The 17,500-nt window shown below is 52.6% G+C and overlaps 1 protein-coding gene across 1 annotated transcript in view; it reads left to right on the top strand.

Annotated features, from left to right (window-relative positions):
- Positions 1 to 17,500, top strand: part of LOC126574209 (ecdysone-induced protein 74EF-like) — a 46,916-nt gene that overhangs the window by 27,009 nt on the left and 2,407 nt on the right. Inside the window, exons 3-4 of the mRNA XM_050234263.1 lie at positions 5,255 to 5,782; positions 15,239 to 17,500. The exon at positions 15,239 to 17,500 is cut by the window's right edge and continues 2,407 nt beyond it. Coding sequence (XP_050090220.1) covers positions 5,255 to 5,782; positions 15,239 to 16,143 — 1,433 coding nt within the window. The 3' untranslated portion in view covers positions 16,144 to 17,500. The remainder of the gene's footprint in view (positions 1 to 5,254; positions 5,783 to 15,238) is intronic.

Genomic DNA, 17,500 nt, shown 5'->3' with positions numbered 1-17,500 from the left:
CCAGGCTCCTGGGGCCTTGGATCAATATTTGAGAGTCCAACGTTTTACATAACGGTAACGTCTCTCAAAAACTCCACCAAAACCAAGCCAGCCTCCCCAACAAGGAGTTCGAAGGATGAGGAGGATCCTTTTGATGTGATGAAGTTCCAGCCAGTCCGCCATTCGCTTACCCGGGGGGCTGTCTGCCAGCTCTCGGCGCGCTTCATGCATGAGTCATAAGGTGTGGAGTGGTTCCGGTGGAGGGCTTTGTTCCGGTTTTGCTTCCGGTACCCAGCACCGGACTCCAACTCAACGACCTCCCGTTGAGCTCCCGACCTCTCGTGTCCGCTGGTTTCGTGGAAATCCCAACCCATCTTGGCCTTGGATCCTGGGGAGTAGCGAGCGAGCGAGAGCAAGAGCAAGCGAGTGAGCAATGTAGCCGGAAATCATGTTACAGCCATTGGCAACCGACAGACCGACCGGTCTCTTCGTGCCGGCCGGCCGGCCGGCTTGTGGCCCCATTTCCCGAGTCGGCCACCCCTCCCGCCAGAGGTCTTTGTTTTATTATTTGTCCTCCCGAGGATCTGGGACCGGTGACCGGTGACCGGGTGGATCGTCTTAATAGTCCGCCGCCAGTGCCGCCCAGCAGTCCTGCGAATGCGCGTTCTTGCGCCTGCGAATCAGTTATTCATGAAAGATGTACCGTCGCCTTTCGAAAAAGGGAGAAGGAACCGGTTCCACTCTGGAGAAGAGACAAAAAAAAACACCTTTTTCGGTGGCGACGGTCCGGATCCGATGATGTCGTAATATCCGTCATTTCCCTGGTCTCTCGGACCCTCTTCTGTCTTCTCGTGTCTGATGGCATCGATGGCGGGTGGTCTGATATGCTCCGGGCCGGCCGTATAAATATTTTAATTGAAAATCATTTCACAAATGGAGACCTCCGGCTGATCCTGGTCACTGGTGGCGATTCCATTTGCAGGACGAGGCCAAGACAGGCGGGAACTGGGTTCTGGAATTGTTTGATGTTTGTGCCAAGAGTGTGGACACGTTACGAGAATGACATTTATTTGGATCAACAAATCTCGCAGAATTAGATACTGGTCAGTGTTCGAGTCTTGCTGGTTTAGGGATAGATCGAGGAAATTCTCAGGATCTTCTCTAGTCTCCTTCCAAATCCATTCTTTATCAGATTCTAGTTTTCATTACACATCACGCAGATCCTGCTGTAGTGGAATGTAGTTCCTGGTTTTAATTGGTCGAGTTCTTCCGTTAAAAAAATGGCCAAAAATCCCCGCGATCATATAACCATAGGGGGCAAGGGGATAGTAGCATGGGATTATGTGCGGCTCATTGCCCTCACGCGCGCGAAAGAAGAGAATCCTCCGCGCAGGAGCACCGAACTCAAACGTGAAACCCAACAAAAAAAAAAAACAAGGGGGAAACCGAAGCGCAGTTTTGGGCAGCGAGGAGGCCGCGGACGCGCGCGGTCAAATGACAGATGAATCAATTACCGGCATACCAGGGACCTTCAGCGCCGGCGACACGGATGACACTAACGGAGAAGCTCCCTGAGCCGAGCGCCGAGTGTGATCCATTTCCCTTTTTGGGGCGGAGAACCATCGTCTTGTGCTACTGCTGCTCCGGCTATTGTCCTTGGAAAGACGGACGGACCCTTGGTTCGCTCTTGGTCATCGTGACGATGGGCGACACGACGCGACGCGTTCCTCGAGAAGAACGTGACCAAATCAAGCGAAAAGCAATAAATTACGATGACACATTTGACACTACGTGGCGCGGCCAGTAGACGCGTGTCAGCGGCAGAAGCAGCGGCAGCATCACCGCCGCTCGTCAGTCGCTGTTTCGTCATTCCTTTCGCGCTGTACGGCATTCCCACGAAGAACCGCGTGCGCGCACACCAGTCCGGTGCTCTATTCCGTTCCATTAAACTAGAGCGCACGGAAAAGTGAGGAAAAACCGGAAAACTGAGCCCCGTCAGAGTAGCGTACCGGGTACTGCAAACCGGACATTTACTTAAATAAATAAATCATACCAGCGGCACCAGTTCGGTCACAGCGAACCGTCCGGAGGTCCAATGTCTTAGCTTTATAAAAACGAAAAACAGGCAACCCGGACTTGGGATAACCACCGGAGAAAGGACTCGGTCGCGCCGCGGATGATAACGTTTTATTGGCCCCGCGGACCGCTTCCGATTGCGCCGCGAGAAGAACAACAGAATCGGATCAAATGGATCAACAGTAAAAAAAAAAACACCGAACCTCCCGAAGGGAACTGACCGTTTCGCGGGACCCTGTTCCCCGTGTACGCGGTATCCGGTTCCCCCTCCTCACCACGGGCTGATGTCGACCTCAAGGACGACATCCCCTGTTCCCTGCTGTTCCTTTCGCTCTTCCTCGCTCGCGCGCATCGCATCGCATCGCGGGTTCGCGGCGCGGGAATGCAAAGTATGTAAACAAGGAACCGGACCCCGGAAAAAAAGGGCCAACAGGAGCCGGAGTAGCAGTAGCGGTGGCAGGAAAAAGGGGCGAACGAAGATGCTGCTACCATTCGTCGCCAGCAATCGCCACAGCATCGCCGCACCGCGAGTCCATCAAACTGTTGTGCGATTAGCTACGCGGCTCAATCAACTCAAGCAGCTCAAAGCTCCTCAGAAGACGCTGGTAAGGGGAAAGGGGTGCAAGAGGCCGCTTTCTCCTCACGCTGCGCGGCCGTTTCCTGTTGCGTACCACACATTGTAGCGGCACCACGGGGTGGCAGCTAACGAGCAGCAATGATGATGACCAGAAGGGCAAAAGGCTCAGGCTGCAGAACCGGAAGGAACCGGAAGTTGTTTATTGAGGTCCGGTTAGTGAAGCCCCCCTCTCCTCGACCCCTTTTTTCCCCTCTCCCGGGAAAGGTGTGTTTCGGTCGGTCGGTCAGGCAGTCAGCCAGAGTGTGCCCCTGTGTGTGCGTCGTCATCAATTAATCCGGTCCTACCGAATGGCGCGCCATTCCCAATCTAATGCGTCTATTCTCGCGTGTACCTTTTTTGCTCGCTCTTTTTACTATCGTTTTTTCATATCTTGTTCTTCTTCTTCTTGTTCTTCTTCGGCTTTTTTAAACATTTCTTATCACGCACTAGTTTCACTTTCTTCCGATTTTTTACCGATTTACTTTTGAGAAACCTTTTTCTCGCTGCCTCTCTTGCACCATTTTTTAAACACTCAGCCTCTTCAAAGTCACCACTTTTTTGTCACCTACTTTTTGCTATTCTGCTGCACTGCTCGGCCATTTCTTGCAAAGTTTATGCCAACACATGAACCACGAACATGCCAAGCGCAACGCAACGCAACCAACCAATCTGTTCGTTATCCATCGTTCGTTATCCGCAGTCTGCCATGCTGCTGCTGCTGGAGCATTGGCGTCACCCTTCCTTACGCTTCTGACGGACGACGATGGTGGTGGTGGTGGTGGCGGTGGCTTCCTGGAGAACATTTTCCATCTGCGCTCGATGGAGAAGCTACAATCCTCCCACCATCAAGCGTTCCTCCGATTGGCAAGTACGTATTGTGGGGTGTATTCCACCCCCCAAAAACAAAAACCCGCGCCCCGGAATTCGGAATTCGAAATTTGGAATCAACAGTCCCAGAGCCCTCGGTGAACTCGTGAATAATGTGCCTCGGCTGTGGCGGTCGTTATGAAATTATAATTAATGATTTGCGGTTCCGTCCATCGTTTTCCTCCTCCACCTCTCCACCCGGGGAATTGCAAATCGAGGTCATCCTGGAAAGTAAAGGGTCATTGTGAAAACACATTTGTGTCCTTTGCTGGAACTGGAACGAAACGGAAAGGAACGGAACCCGCCTCGGGGACAATTATGCGCTCAAAGAAGAGGGAGAGAGAGGTTGTATGCATGTTTTTCCCGCATCCTTTTGTTCCTCGCTTTGCCTCGTCTTTCCATCAGCAAACTACCGATCAAACGTTGATCGAGGAGCTGGAAAGAGGTTTTCGGTGGATATTGGCAAAGTAAATATTATTGCAAGTGGTAGCCAGCGACGACGAAAGGGTAACCGTGTGACCCGAACACAGGGACCGAATGTCATTGAGATTTCGTTCGTCATCGGCAATGATTTTGCACAGACCGAATGCAGGCGAAGGAGTTGGCCCCTAGACCTAGAGCGCTAGCTGGCTGATTGCTGGGAATGAGTTTTGCTTTTGAGGCAGAACGATTTTTCTTCGATTGAGAATCAAGAAGCTCAATATTATACCTCGGGGGTGTGTTGTGCCCGGATGCTTCCCTGGGTGTGTTTTTCCAGAGGCAAGAAACCGGGAGCAGCCCACGCACCACCGTGCTCATTGTTACCAAAAGGATCCCGGTGCCCGGTGATCCTTGTGAGAATCATCGTCATCGTCCTCGGTGTGTGAGGGTCGAACAAGCAATTTACGGTAGCAATTGTTCCCGTGGCGTTTTTGGCAACCTGCATTCCCGGTCCCGATCACGATCCCTTTTTTTCACGATCCTCATTCCATCGTCGCTAATTCCACCAGTTCGTAGGGATTGATTCGCTATAAAGCTTGATATCTCACCTGCATCGATCCCTTTCACCTTCGCGCTGTTGAAGGATCGTCCTGGGATCCTTGTCCGATCCTGGGACCCTTTTTTCCCTGCGTTCCGGATGCTCCTTGCTGCCACGGCCGCACGGATTAAGGTCCCTTTCGCGGGCTCTTTAGGCTTCTTTTTTTCGGGCGAACAATTCTCGAACGACAGCGCGATCCTTTCCGTCGCGCGCATCGAAGATCATGCACTCCACTGCAGGCAAGGAACAGAAACTGTGTGCGGAAGCAGCACAAATGCAGCACAAAGCGGGAAGTTTTTTGGCGAACAAAAGAATAGAATGTAACAACTTTCTTCGCATCCTTTCGCGCGAAACGAATGAGACGCCTTCCCGCCATGCGCTTTGTGGTTCTTTGCGAGAAGCTTTTTTGATTCACGATCTGTTCGCGGTAGATCCGCGCAGCTGGTGGGCGCACACAGGGAGTGAATGATGATCGTTGGAGCGTAACGATCGCGCTGGTTAGGGAATGATGCAGTCATCGTAGGAGGATTAAGGTCTTCTGGAGGTCCTTCGCTAGTACCCGAATACCATCGCTCTCGAGAGGCTTAGCCAACAGCTGGAGAAGAATTTCATTTTGTTTCTTTCTTTCTTTCTTTCTTCCTCCCTCTCTTTGCATTCGTCCTCGCTCTGCTCACTCTACGAAATCTGGCGCGGTAAAGGCTCACTACCTCCCAGCCCGGCCGATAGCGGTGTGTCGGATGTGGACAGTTCCAGCAGCGGCGGGCAGCCGGCGTGCAGCGATGAGCTGAAGGCTCGACTTGGCATTCCGACCAGCAGCACCGGCCCATCCCAGCAACCGCAGCATCCCCAACAGCAGCAGCAGCAGCAGCAACAGCATCACCAGCAGCAACATCAGCAACATCCGCAACAGCAACATCACCAGCAACAGCAACATCAACAACCACCACAGCATCAACAACAGCAGCAACTTCCGCAGCAACACGCCCAGCAGCAGCAACAGCAACATGGCGTCGGTTCACCTTCCTCCGTCGGTTCGTCGCTTAGCTCCTCGTCAGCTCTCTCGCAGGTGGCGGCAGCGGCCGCGGTTGCGGCCACCCAGCAGCACCTGCAGCAGCAGGCCGCCGCAGCCGCCCACCTCCAATCGTCCGGTACGTTCCTGCGGCCCAACTTCTACCACCACAGCTCGCCACCGCTGCGCAACATCTGGAACCAGCGCAACGTACAACGTAAGTAGATCTGCACTCGAAAATACTCTCTCGGCGCGATACGCGATCTTCTTACGCAACTAGCCTTTCTTATCACGGCCCCAAAAAGCCCAAACCACCACCACCAACCAAGCTCTGGAGGAGGTTTATCTGCGACCGTTAGATTACACGCCCCTCGCGATGCACACAGTTCGATGCACCGCGGCGTAGACCACGCAACGGGACGGGTACTCTTTGACCTCCAAAATACCACAACCGCCCCCCGGGCGGAAGGTGCTCTGGATCCCCCTTCTGCGCCCTCTGCGCGGCCTTGATTATCGTAACGCTCGGTCGCTCGCTAATCAGTTCGTGGTGCGCGCGAGCGAGCGTTCTGCAATTGCACCTAAATGCACCTCTCCCCCTTCGTGCTACCTTCTCGGCCTTCTTCCCAATCCCGACCGACCGTCACCAATTGCGAATATGGCCGATAAGAGAGCCCGAACCTCCGCCGTCCCCGGTTTCGCGATAAGCGATAGCGAGCGAGCGCAATGTCTTGGCGTCCAAGTAGGCGTGCGTCCAAACTGGCGACGACGACTGCCAAACAATCAGCGCACCCCAGCGGCCGCTCTTATCAGCTGCTCATTGTACTCCAAAAAGTACTTCCTGATTGGGGTGTTGGCGCGACAGACCAGACTGGATGGATGGACGGACGGTTAGACATTCGCAAATAATGTGCTAAATGGTGCTCGAAGCTAAATAGAGTCGCGAATCGATATGCGAATAATGTATGCTCTCTATTACAATCTGTGGCATCTACCAGACTTCCAATGTCACTCCAAATGAATGGTCTTTATTGGTGAAAAAAAACTATCAGTTTTAAAACCACCAGGAAGTGGTCCAGGTCTTCCACCATCTGGCGCCTGGTAACAACTCTTGACTTGCACTTTTTTTTGCACAATCTTGCCTCTGCGGCGAAAGCCACCGTCATCGGGCATCGAGCGACCGTCCGCCGTCTCTCTATCGGTGCATCGATCGCTGTGCTGTGCCCGAAAGAAACCACAAAGTAGAAGCAATTGGCAACTGGCCATTTCTTATCGAATCTCTAACGCGGTGGCAAGAAAGATGGGGTTGGGGGCCTCCAAAAAAAAAAACACGAGGTGTGCGTCTCAAGGACGCCACGCCGTTGAGAAGCTACCGGCCGCGCGAAAACACGAATCGCGAACGCGCAGCGCGCGTGTCTGGAGGGATGAAAAGCGTCTGGATAAACATTTGCATTTGCAGAGAACCGCGAGAAAGGCGACGGAACACATTCCAGCACTATGGAGCTCCAAACTTGCCTGCCCAAAAACGAAAAGAAGACGAAAAACAAACCCGGCAGCGAGGAGGTTATATTTGGGGATGTAATTTTCTGCATCATCCCCCCCGCCAGTCCCGGGTCGTTGTTTGTCTGTAGACACAGTCGGTTGTGGCCGTGTACTACACGGAAGAAAACGCCACAATGCCACGAGACAGAAAGTTGTGTCGTGTAGCTGCTGCTACTGTGGTGTGGTAATGATTCTGTTTACGATCATTGGCCTCTGGTGCTGGCGCTGGTTGGCATCAGATTGATTGTTGCACAAAAACCAAAAAAGTTGGAAAAAGAACGAACTCTCTAGGAGCGAAGACGGAAATGAGGCTGCATTCCGCGCATGTGACATCCGGTCTCTGTATATGTGGATGTGTTCCCGTGGGTTTGACATGTGTCCTGCTGTGTCAACTACCTCTCGTCCCCCTCGGTTTGCAAAAAAATGAAATTTGCCTCAAAGGAAGTCCGTCATTTGCATCTGCCTGTGCGCCGCAGATCTTCTACCACAGCGCATCGCATCCAGAGATCACATCGCTGTGTCACGCCATCCCAAAACAATTTTCGGTGATTTTCCCACTGTTTCCGCCCGCCGATTTTTCTTCTTTTCCGTTTGTTTTTTGCTACTTTTCCCACCGTTCTCGGACGCTATTTTTAGTCTCCGTCCGATGCCGGTTGGCATCTGCATCGCTGCTGCTGCTGCTGCTACTGCACCTTGGCGAAAACGTTGTCGTCGTCAATCGGTTTGGTGGCGCTGCAGAAAATTTGTTAAAAAAAAATTGTACGAACAAAAATTAAATGAAAGCAACCACAGGCACACCACCCCATGAACCTTCGAAAAGTTGAAAAACATCTCCCACTGTCTCAACACAGGACAGCGAAGACGCGGTCATATCTTTCAGCGAAACGTTTGACCACGACGCCCTCAGCAGAGGCCGGTGCAGCGCCAGAGAGACAGAGGTGACAAGATTGCGAACGTGAAAGATGACGATCGTGATGATGATTCTGCTCGGTCATTGAACTCGGTGATCGTGCATTCGTAAACAAAGCATTAATCACTCGGCACGGGCACGAGGCCGACGGAGTGGTGGTGATCATTGGTTTATGCGCGGACAGGACAGGCGAATTAGCAGTCACGCAATCATGATCAACATCATCATCTCCTCATCCCGTGACAGCATTCACGATCATCACGCCCATCTGCGCTATAAACGGTGCGCCTGTAAGCGATCTAAAGCGATCACCATCGTGCATCTCTCACGAACTTCCCTCAAAAAAACTGCAACTCCCGAGCTCTGACGTCACGAAACGGGGGTGGGGGGGGAAACATCCCAAGATGACAGATCTGTTCCTCCAAAATGTAGCACGCGTGTGTGTCGTTTTTTAGCAAATCGTTATTGCCCCTTTCGAAGCGGAGAGAAGGTCGTTCTTCTGTCTTCTGGATGGTGCGTTTTTTGTTTTTTTTTTTGAGGGACGATTTGGACGACAATGTCGGACGCTGTGTTTGCTAATTAGGAGAAGGACGGAGGACAACGATAATCATATCTCACGTACGGCGAGCTGTATTTCACCACACGCCATCATGGGCCACAGGTTTTTCCCTTCTTCTTCTTCTTCTTTGAGGGACGTGGACTTCCGTGCGAATATTTTGGTCGCGACGGACGAGGCAAGCTCTTCGCAAACATTCTGTTTGCACATTCTGGATTGATGGCTGCCACGTAAAACACCAGCAGCGCACATACGACACACGTCTATAGGAGCGCTGAGCGCTGTGTAGAGCTGTGTAGAGAGCGTCATCTAACGCACCAGAAACTTGCCAGAGTTTCTGAGACGCTGAGTTCTTGGAGGCGATAAGGGGTTTCTAGTGGTGTGTGCACGGGAGCGCGCTCCACGACAACCTCTTGTCACTGTCCCGGTGTGCAATTCCAGGAAAGTGAAGCACCCGAGGTTAGAGGACAGCATTAGCGCTGTTGAAGCAATTCCCATAGACAGTACCTCCTCCAGTTCTGGAAGGCAACCTGTACGAAGTCCGGCAGAACAGACTGTTCGTCTCGACTCGCACTGATAGATCCGGAACTAAGACCGTTTTTTTTTTTTTATCGGAGGTTCACTCCGTGAGGAAACAAGAATGTAATCAACCGAAGCAACAGCTGATGTTGCGCTGATGCTGATGTCTTGTTGACAACCCCCGTTCGTTAGTTCCTTCGTTTGTACAGGCGTACTGTCCCCCCGCTAGAGGAAGGGACATACCTTGGCCATCCATTTTATTTTTATTCTTCTTTTTTTTATCAAACTTCTGCATCGACACCTGACGACGACGTGTCTGTGTTCTGAGGAAAAGCAAACAGCTCCCGCTGGCTTCCGAAGAAAGTGGAAGGTGACGCCAGCAAGTTCCTGTCCCAAAACGCAGGCCGCCTAATGCCCGGGGGTGGCCGGGAAAGCCGAGAGAAAGGCCCACCACTGTAACGGCACCGGTGGAAAGCGGTAGCACTTCCGCTTCGCTTCGCACAACATGCAGAACATGCAGCAAAACCACTCGCACGCACGCACGCACGGCGGAATGTATGCAAGTGTGGTGTGGCAGCGGTTTTTGCTGAAGGTCAGTTCTTTGCCTGTTTTTCGACCAACCGACCAACCGTCCAACCGACGAAGCAGCACCTTGAGCTGCTTTTTCTTCTTCTTCTGCCACGGCGGTGACGAAGGTGGTACGTGGAAGTAACTAGAAGGCGTGTGTACCACGCGTGCACGCGGCACTGGCGCTTACCAGGGGGTGGGAGGGGGTGTAAACAGGTGGAACCGAACCAAACACGACGGTTGGCGCACCGCACGATGACGACGACGACGACGACGACGACGCAATCCTCGAGGTAATGGAGAAGAACGCGCGTTCTGGTGGCAGACTGGAAGCGGCTTTGAAAGCGCCTTGGAGTAAAGTAAAGCTCTTCACTGCATAAGCCGAGGGTGGTTAAGGCTTTTAAGGCCGGAAACCGCACCGACACGATGATGAAACTACCACGTGTCGTTCATCGAGAGATGCCGATGATCTTCCACAAGCCAGCACGGTTCTGAACGAGGATCGGGCGAAACCAGTTCCATACCGCCACCGGAGGTCTGATGCAAATGATCATGCAACTACCAACCTCTTCTCTTTCTTTCCCCTTTCTATAACCCCCTCTACTGCGAGTTCTGTTTCCCTTTCCGTACTTCCGGAGCCCCCCGGGGTGTTGGTTGATGTCATAATATCCTCTGCACACGACGATGGCAACGGCGACGACGGCGAGGTGTCGAGGCACATTCTGCACATGGCAGCCACAAAAGTGCCTCTTGCACACACAGAACACTTGTCAACCGTAACGTGTATTGGGCATTCCACAAGGGACATACGGCCGCGCGCCAGGCATAATTTGCATTTTTGAAGGAATGTTTTGCATTTCCGATAAGATCTTGCACCCGATCTTGGGTCCCGCGAGACTCTCGATTTCTACCGTTTATCCCTGTTTAGCCCTGAGTGCCTGAATGCTAAAAGGGGATAATAGGTGGGTATATGACACAGAGTGCTCACTTCCGGGAAGGATCCGTTCTCTATTCCTGACCAAGTCCCGTGAGGTGTGAGATGGGACGGTATTCGATTGAAAGGCTGAGGGCAGTTCCGGTCCGTCAGCGAGCTGCAAACTCGTTGGCACTCTCTCTTCTTCTTCTTCTCCTTCTTCTCCCATGGTCTATGGCCGCCGTAGTGTCCGTGGTGGCGCATACACGATGGCGCTCGATTGCATATTCTGGGTGCATCCGCGAATGGGTCGCAAATAGTCAATGCTAATTGCCTCCGGTGTCACTAGGTGCCTGATTCTGGTATATGCGAGGTCTGATGCCGGTATAAGATGGATGATACGCGCGGCAATTGTACTGGGCCGGGCGGAAACGCCAACGCGAGTAACTGAGCTGACGCCAAATTGAACCAAATCAGCCCCTTGGACCATGAGTAACCACAAAAAAGCAGCCCTCAAACTCAACGCAGAAACACTCTCCACACTCACGGCTTTTTGGCGACCAAGCCGTAAACACGGAAGCCAAGACCAACGATACACCGACTCGTCCTCGTCCTCGTGTGATTGTGATAATTGGCCATCCGCACCATCATCGCCATCATCATGATCGCCATCAACATCAGTTGACAGCAATCGTCTACCATGATCACCATACGCGCCATTCAGCGATTCCGTAAAAAACGAATTTGGTCGCTTGCGGAGCCGGTGCCGGGGCTTCATTTTCGGTTTCGCCAATTAATTCGTTCTCGCCACCACGGCAACGGCAACGACATCTCATTGGCCCCATGAGTGAGGGAGCGGCGGTGGCCATTTAACGGCTGTTTCCTCCAGTCGGTGTGTCGCGGACAAACATTATTAAACTCTTCCGGTTCTCGCGTCGTGTCCGGTGCAGTGTCTGCTTTTGGAGCATTCGGACGCACCATCGGTGGATCATCGACCACGTCGATCACGTCGAGACGATTTGCTCGACAAATAAAATCGAATTCCCATCGCCTCTTCCTCCTCGTCGTCATCGATCGCGTTAATGCCTTCCCGCCAACGTGGCAACGACATGCAAATGTTAGGCGCACTGAGGAAGTGACAGGAATGGAAGGAACGGGTGTGTCGGCGATGCACTCGAAACCTGATTTCCGCCTCAACCAGACGCAGCAGTGCGGTGCGGTGGTTTGTTTGCTTTCGGCTGTCGTTCGACGACGTGTTTCACGGTTTTCCGGTCGCGCTCGGAACAGGACGTAGTCTGTGTCGGGGTGGCCATTTAGCATTTCTGCGTTTCCTGCAATTCTCCTCTCTGATTCTTGCTTTCCCCTTTTGCTTCTCAAAGTGTGACGTAGACTTTTAGGAGCGTACTTTGTAACGCACTTCCTGCACCGCAAATTGGGATCCAGAGGGATCACGCTTTCGTTTGGCGTCCTGCCCTCGAGGGCGGCATTGCGAAGCCACACTCCTGTGTGCTACCGGTGGCCACTAGCCGGTGCTTCGCACTTCCGGACCACTTCTAATTTGATTAGATAATTCAATGTCAACACGGACACACACGGAGCCGCACAAAACACACAAAAACAGAAGCAGCTCAACAACAAAACGAAACGAAACGAAAGGAAGGAAACGATGGAAATCGATCGGATGGCGCAATGGCCACCATTCGGTCCATTCGCGTTCGGTAATACGCGTCCGTGCGCCGGCCAGGTCCACCGGTAGCTACTCCATTTTGCTCCATTTCCGGTTGCCTAACGTCAACATCACGCCCACCCGTGATGTGACCTTCAACCGGTGCAACCAAAGACAATGTGTCGATGACCAACGCGAACGCGTTTGGGTGGCATGCGCGTTACGCGGCCATTGCATCGCTTTCGTCACCCATCTAGGGGGGTTGGTGGGAAGCGCACTTGTCGGCGAAGGCGAAGGCGAGCATCTTTTCAATAAATTAGCGCAAACGCTGAAGCGCACTCTCGCCCAACAGCACCGCTCTGTTAAAAGAACGAGACAGCAATCGGGGGGATGGGTATGCAAATGCACTCCACCCCTTTGGCGAGGTTGATGATCGTCACTTTATGTAGTGGCGGTGACATTCTGCGCGATATTTATGTAACGTAGTGGCACCTAAAGAAGAACCGGGCAGCAGGAAGCAGGATCAAAAGGACTGCGGACGCTGGAAAACGAAAGGATATCGAAGGTCAATTGAAGAACGTGCCGTGAAATTGAAAGCGCGTGCTTCTCGCTGCACGAATCTGCATCTCGCACACGCACGTGTGGGACTCTTCCAATCGAAAGCGAGAGCCAAACACCAACACGTGAGCCGTCCAATCCAAAAGAGTCGCGATGAAAGAAGATTCAACTGTGGATCAGTTCGCGAATGAACAGCTGTAGCGAGCAGCATACAACGCGCTACATACAACACAAAAAAGGGAGGGAAAACCCCACAAAGAAGCATACTTCCTCCAGCGGATCGACCGACCTCACCGAGGACGTGGCCGACAGAAGGGAAAACGACGACGAAAGAGTCGAGCAACACGCAACAATTGGCGTCAGACTGCAGCCAATGCGCTGAACCTCTAAAGAAAGGGATGACTTTAGCTTGCTAGCTTCTAGCTGGAGCTCTGGCTCGTGATTTCCACACAAAAGAGAGAGAGAGAGAGAGAGAGAGAGAGAGAACGAGAGAGCTCACCATGAAGATGCACTTCCGCTGCACTGCTGCTCTTGCTTGCGGCCGCGGTTAGAAGCGCAACCGGCGATGATGATGGTGGTGCTACGGGATGGCGCATTTTTATGCTCGTTTGCCCCCCCCCCTCCACTGTGGGGTGATCGCTCGGTAGAAGGTCACCCTACCACACTACACCGGCGCACCATCGTTGATTTAGTTTTTCCTTTCCGCGGTCACACCGAGGTGCAGCGCAACCGGAGAACCCACCGCCGGACCACCGATTGCAGCAATTCGCTTGCTGGTTTCACTTCCGCCGCGTCACGAAGTTTTTTTTTTGCGTAGTGTTAGTGCCAAAGCAATATTATGGAATCAGCTGACCAGTCGCGCTTGGCCCATGGCATTGGGAATGAAATCAATGGAAATCGATGCCGAAGAGCGCTTAAGGCGGATGCGAAACCTGTCGCCTTGCTCTAGTTCCTCAATTCAATGCAGCAAGCAACGCAATTCTGGTGTCGTCGCTGCATAGGAATAATAGTGACTCCTCGAGATGAACTACGCGAAGTACGCTCGTGTGCATGCACTCTTCCTCTGGGTTCGTTGAAATCGTTTGTAAAGTCGTAAATTGTAAACTGTAGCCCCTCGTCGGTCTGCCCACCAGGAAGAGCATAGTAAGGGCATGAAGTGAAGCAAAAGAAGTTCTAGAGAGACGAAGGAACGAAACTCGAACTAAAGCGAACAGACAGATGAGAACTCGACGCAGCGCGCGAGACCGAGAGAGCGGAGAGCATTAACTGTCTTTCTTTTATGTTGCACTTTATGCTGCACTTTGCTATGCTCTCAGGTGCAGTGCACCGCGTACAGCTTCCTTGTCTCACTCGCTCTCGCATGCGCCCTACCAGGGGTCTCATTTCAAGGTCACAGCTCAGCTCAGTAGCAACAACTTCTCGCGAACTCCTCACTTCTTTGCAGTGACTTCCTCGTGCTTAGGACATGAACCAGACCGCAGCGAAGCATATTTTGTTTCAAATGATGTTGCTGCAGCGTTTTCTTCTTTCTCATCATCATCGTGGTCGACGTCGTCACTGCGATGCTGCTGCTGCTGCTACTGCGTTGCAATTATCCAACATCCTTCCATTTGGTCCATTCGTCACGTTCGCTTGCAGCGAAAGATTCGCAACGCCTGGACTAGCAAGATCCACGCGGTCATCCAAAAGGCACAGCCAAAAATCCACTGCCAGCCTCTCACCAATCAATTAAAAGTATAATGTTCAATGCTGGATGGGGATGGGACATCACATGACGCGCGCGCCACAATGCAACTTCCCGGGGGGTGGGCCACTCCAGAGGCACCTCTACTAATCCCCCCGACGTACTGGCCACGTTGCGTACGACAATGTAGTGTCCCCGTACCGCGGTAACAAGTCAAGTGTGGCTGACGATTGCACGTTTACACTCGCTCCTAATACGCGCACTCTCGATGGAGCGCGCTGTGCAAACATGAGCGCCACTTCCGCACTTGGTATTACTGGAACTCCTGGACGTCACTTGGACTTGAACTTGCACTTGGAATATTCCCCCCAGGGACGGGCGTTGTGGTATTTTGCCCAAAAACTACCAGACGCACTTGGCCTCGGCTTAGCACACACTCTAGTAGTGCAAGTGGGAGCGATCCGGTATCCGGTTGTACTTGACTCTTTTGTCTAGGTCTTGAAGTCTAGGGATGGGGAATGGAATCCAGGAAATTCCTCACTTTGCACACCCGTCCCCCCGGGGGAACAACTGTACGCCAGTCTGGACTGTCGCTAAGCCACATAAACCTTAGATATGTCGTTGGCGATTGTAGGGAATAGACAGCCGGCCCCTCTTATAAGCCGCACAGTAGCTCTAGTTCGTTAGCGAGACTGATAGCAACCCTTCGTAAACTCATGTTTTTTCGCTTTCTTCCCCTTCTTTTTTCTTTTTCTCTGCAGTTCCCGACAACTACCACTACCTGCATTCGATGAACTCGGCGGCAGCGGCAGCCGCGAACGGATACACGGCAGCAGCGGCCGCAGCCGCCGTCAACCACTTCGCATCCGGTGGTGCCGGAGCGAATGGAGGAGTCCCGAATGGTGGTTCGCTCGGTGGTCGTGGTGGTCCCGGGGGAGGAGCGCCCGGTGGCGCACCTCATCCACACCTCGGTACCGGTGGCCATCATGCGGGCAATGGTGCCGGAATCAACGGTGTTGCTCATCATCATTCATCGGGCGGTGCTAGTGGTGGCCATCTTGGCGCTGGACAGCAGCAACATCTCTCGCATCATGCAGCGGCAGCCGCAGCAGCCGCGGCCGCCGGTGCCGCCCTCATGGCGAACGGTCTCGGACTTGGCGGCGGTGGTGCCGGCGGTGGCCCCGTTGGTGGCCCCGGTAGTGGTCCCGGTGGTCCGCACGGTGGACACCACGGGCCGCACAGTGTCTCCTCGAGCTGCAACGATGATCTGTCCTACATGCTCGAGCTCGGTTTTCCACCGCGGAAACTGAAAAAGTCGAAAAAACCGAAACTGGAGCTGGGCGTGAAACGGAAGTCACGCGAAGGTTCAACCACGTACCTGTGGGAGTTCCTGTTGAAGCTGCTGCAGGATCGCGAGTACTGTCCCCGGTTCATCAAGTGGACGAACCGGGACAAGGGTGTGTTCAAGCTGGTCGACTCGAAGGCGGTCTCGAAGCTGTGGGGCATGCACAAGAACAAACCGGACATGAACTACGAGACGATGGGACGCGCTCTGCGGTACTACTACCAGCGTGGCATTCTGGCGAAGGTGGACGGGCAGCGGTTGGTGTATCAGTTTGTGGATGTGCCGAAGGACATCGTCGAGATCGACTGTACGGGTGCCTGAGGGATGGTGCCGTCGGTGGCGGCGTCACGCCAGACTGCGTCCTCCGCTCCGTTTGGCCACCTTGGCATTCCAACTCAACGCTAGTCGTCTCGCGTCGATTGCGCGTGCTGCTTCCATCCATCGGCGACGACGGCGGTGACTCCTGGGCGACACTGCGTCGTGGCCTAACAGGAGATGCAGTTCCTGGCAACGGGAATCCGGATCTCTGATGCCGTCGTCGTCGTCGGCGTCGTCACTGCCAACTGCCCTACTGTGGTCGATGTACAACCAACTTCTATTATTGAGCACTCTTTGTACCAACATTGATATTTATTCCGGAATGTGTGAGAGAGAGAGAGAGAGAGAGAGAGAGAGAAAAAAAGAGATCCGCGCGACGTCTTCAAACCTAGCTCTTAATGATACCAACCCCCATCCCCCCCCCCTTCTGATCCGTATTTGCGATAACATTTTCTGTTTTTAATTGTAGAAACACACAAACACACAGAGCGTGATGATTTAGAGTTTTATTAATTTTATATTATTTTTATCAAACGGAACACCTGGCCCCACCGTGGGCTTCCTTTCCTTTTCCTTCCCTTCTTTTTTTTTTGTTTGAATTTTAAACCGCCTTCCGATCGTGCGTGCGTGCGATCGCACAATTTTAAGTTTGTTCGTTTGTTCGTTTAAGATTAAGCATACTGGGCCGTGCGTTAGTAGAGAAGCTGCTGGAATAATTTAATTCGATAAAAGTAGACAACAGCTACCACAAATCACAGAAACAGTACAGAAAGAGAGAAAGGGGAGCTAGGAAACATTAGCACACACATAGAAAACCCAACACCGGATACAATGAGCTAACGCGGATCTATCAAGCCGTTGGTCCTTTTCGAAAGCTTGTTAATCACAACTGACCTGCCCGTTTTGTTCCACCGGTCCGAACCGTTCCCGTCCGGTTGTGGCCACCAGCACCGACAAACGAAACAAAAACCAATCCTGCCAAATATGAAAGAGCAGCAACAACAAGAGAAGGGTGGCAAACACAGGGCTGTATATGATCCAGCGGACGCCACCCGTAAATGTTCAAAGTACAAACACGGGAAATCGAATAGGGAAAATGGGTGCACACGGTGCGGACGGAACGAACGCGGAACCGGAGCAAGGTGTGCAAAAAGTTGTTCAAAAAGTTGTTGGCATGTCAATGAATTAGTATTCACTTTTCGAAGGGTTGACGATCGCGTTTTAATGCTTATGTTTGTGGGCATGTTTTCTAGTTTTTCCTCTTTTTTCGGCAAGTTTTTTTTTTAATTTTTCGGTTTGATTGGCGCGAGCACGTGAGCACGTTGCCGTACGTTTAAGTTGCGAATGTTTCTCAAAACTT

Source organism: Anopheles aquasalis, chromosome 3 (genome assembly GCF_943734665.1).
Source record: "Anopheles aquasalis chromosome 3, idAnoAquaMG_Q_19, whole genome shotgun sequence".
Classification (NCBI taxonomy): Eukaryota; Metazoa; Arthropoda; class Insecta; order Diptera; family Culicidae; genus Anopheles; species Anopheles aquasalis.
This window is presented reverse-complemented; position numbering and strand designations above follow the sequence as displayed.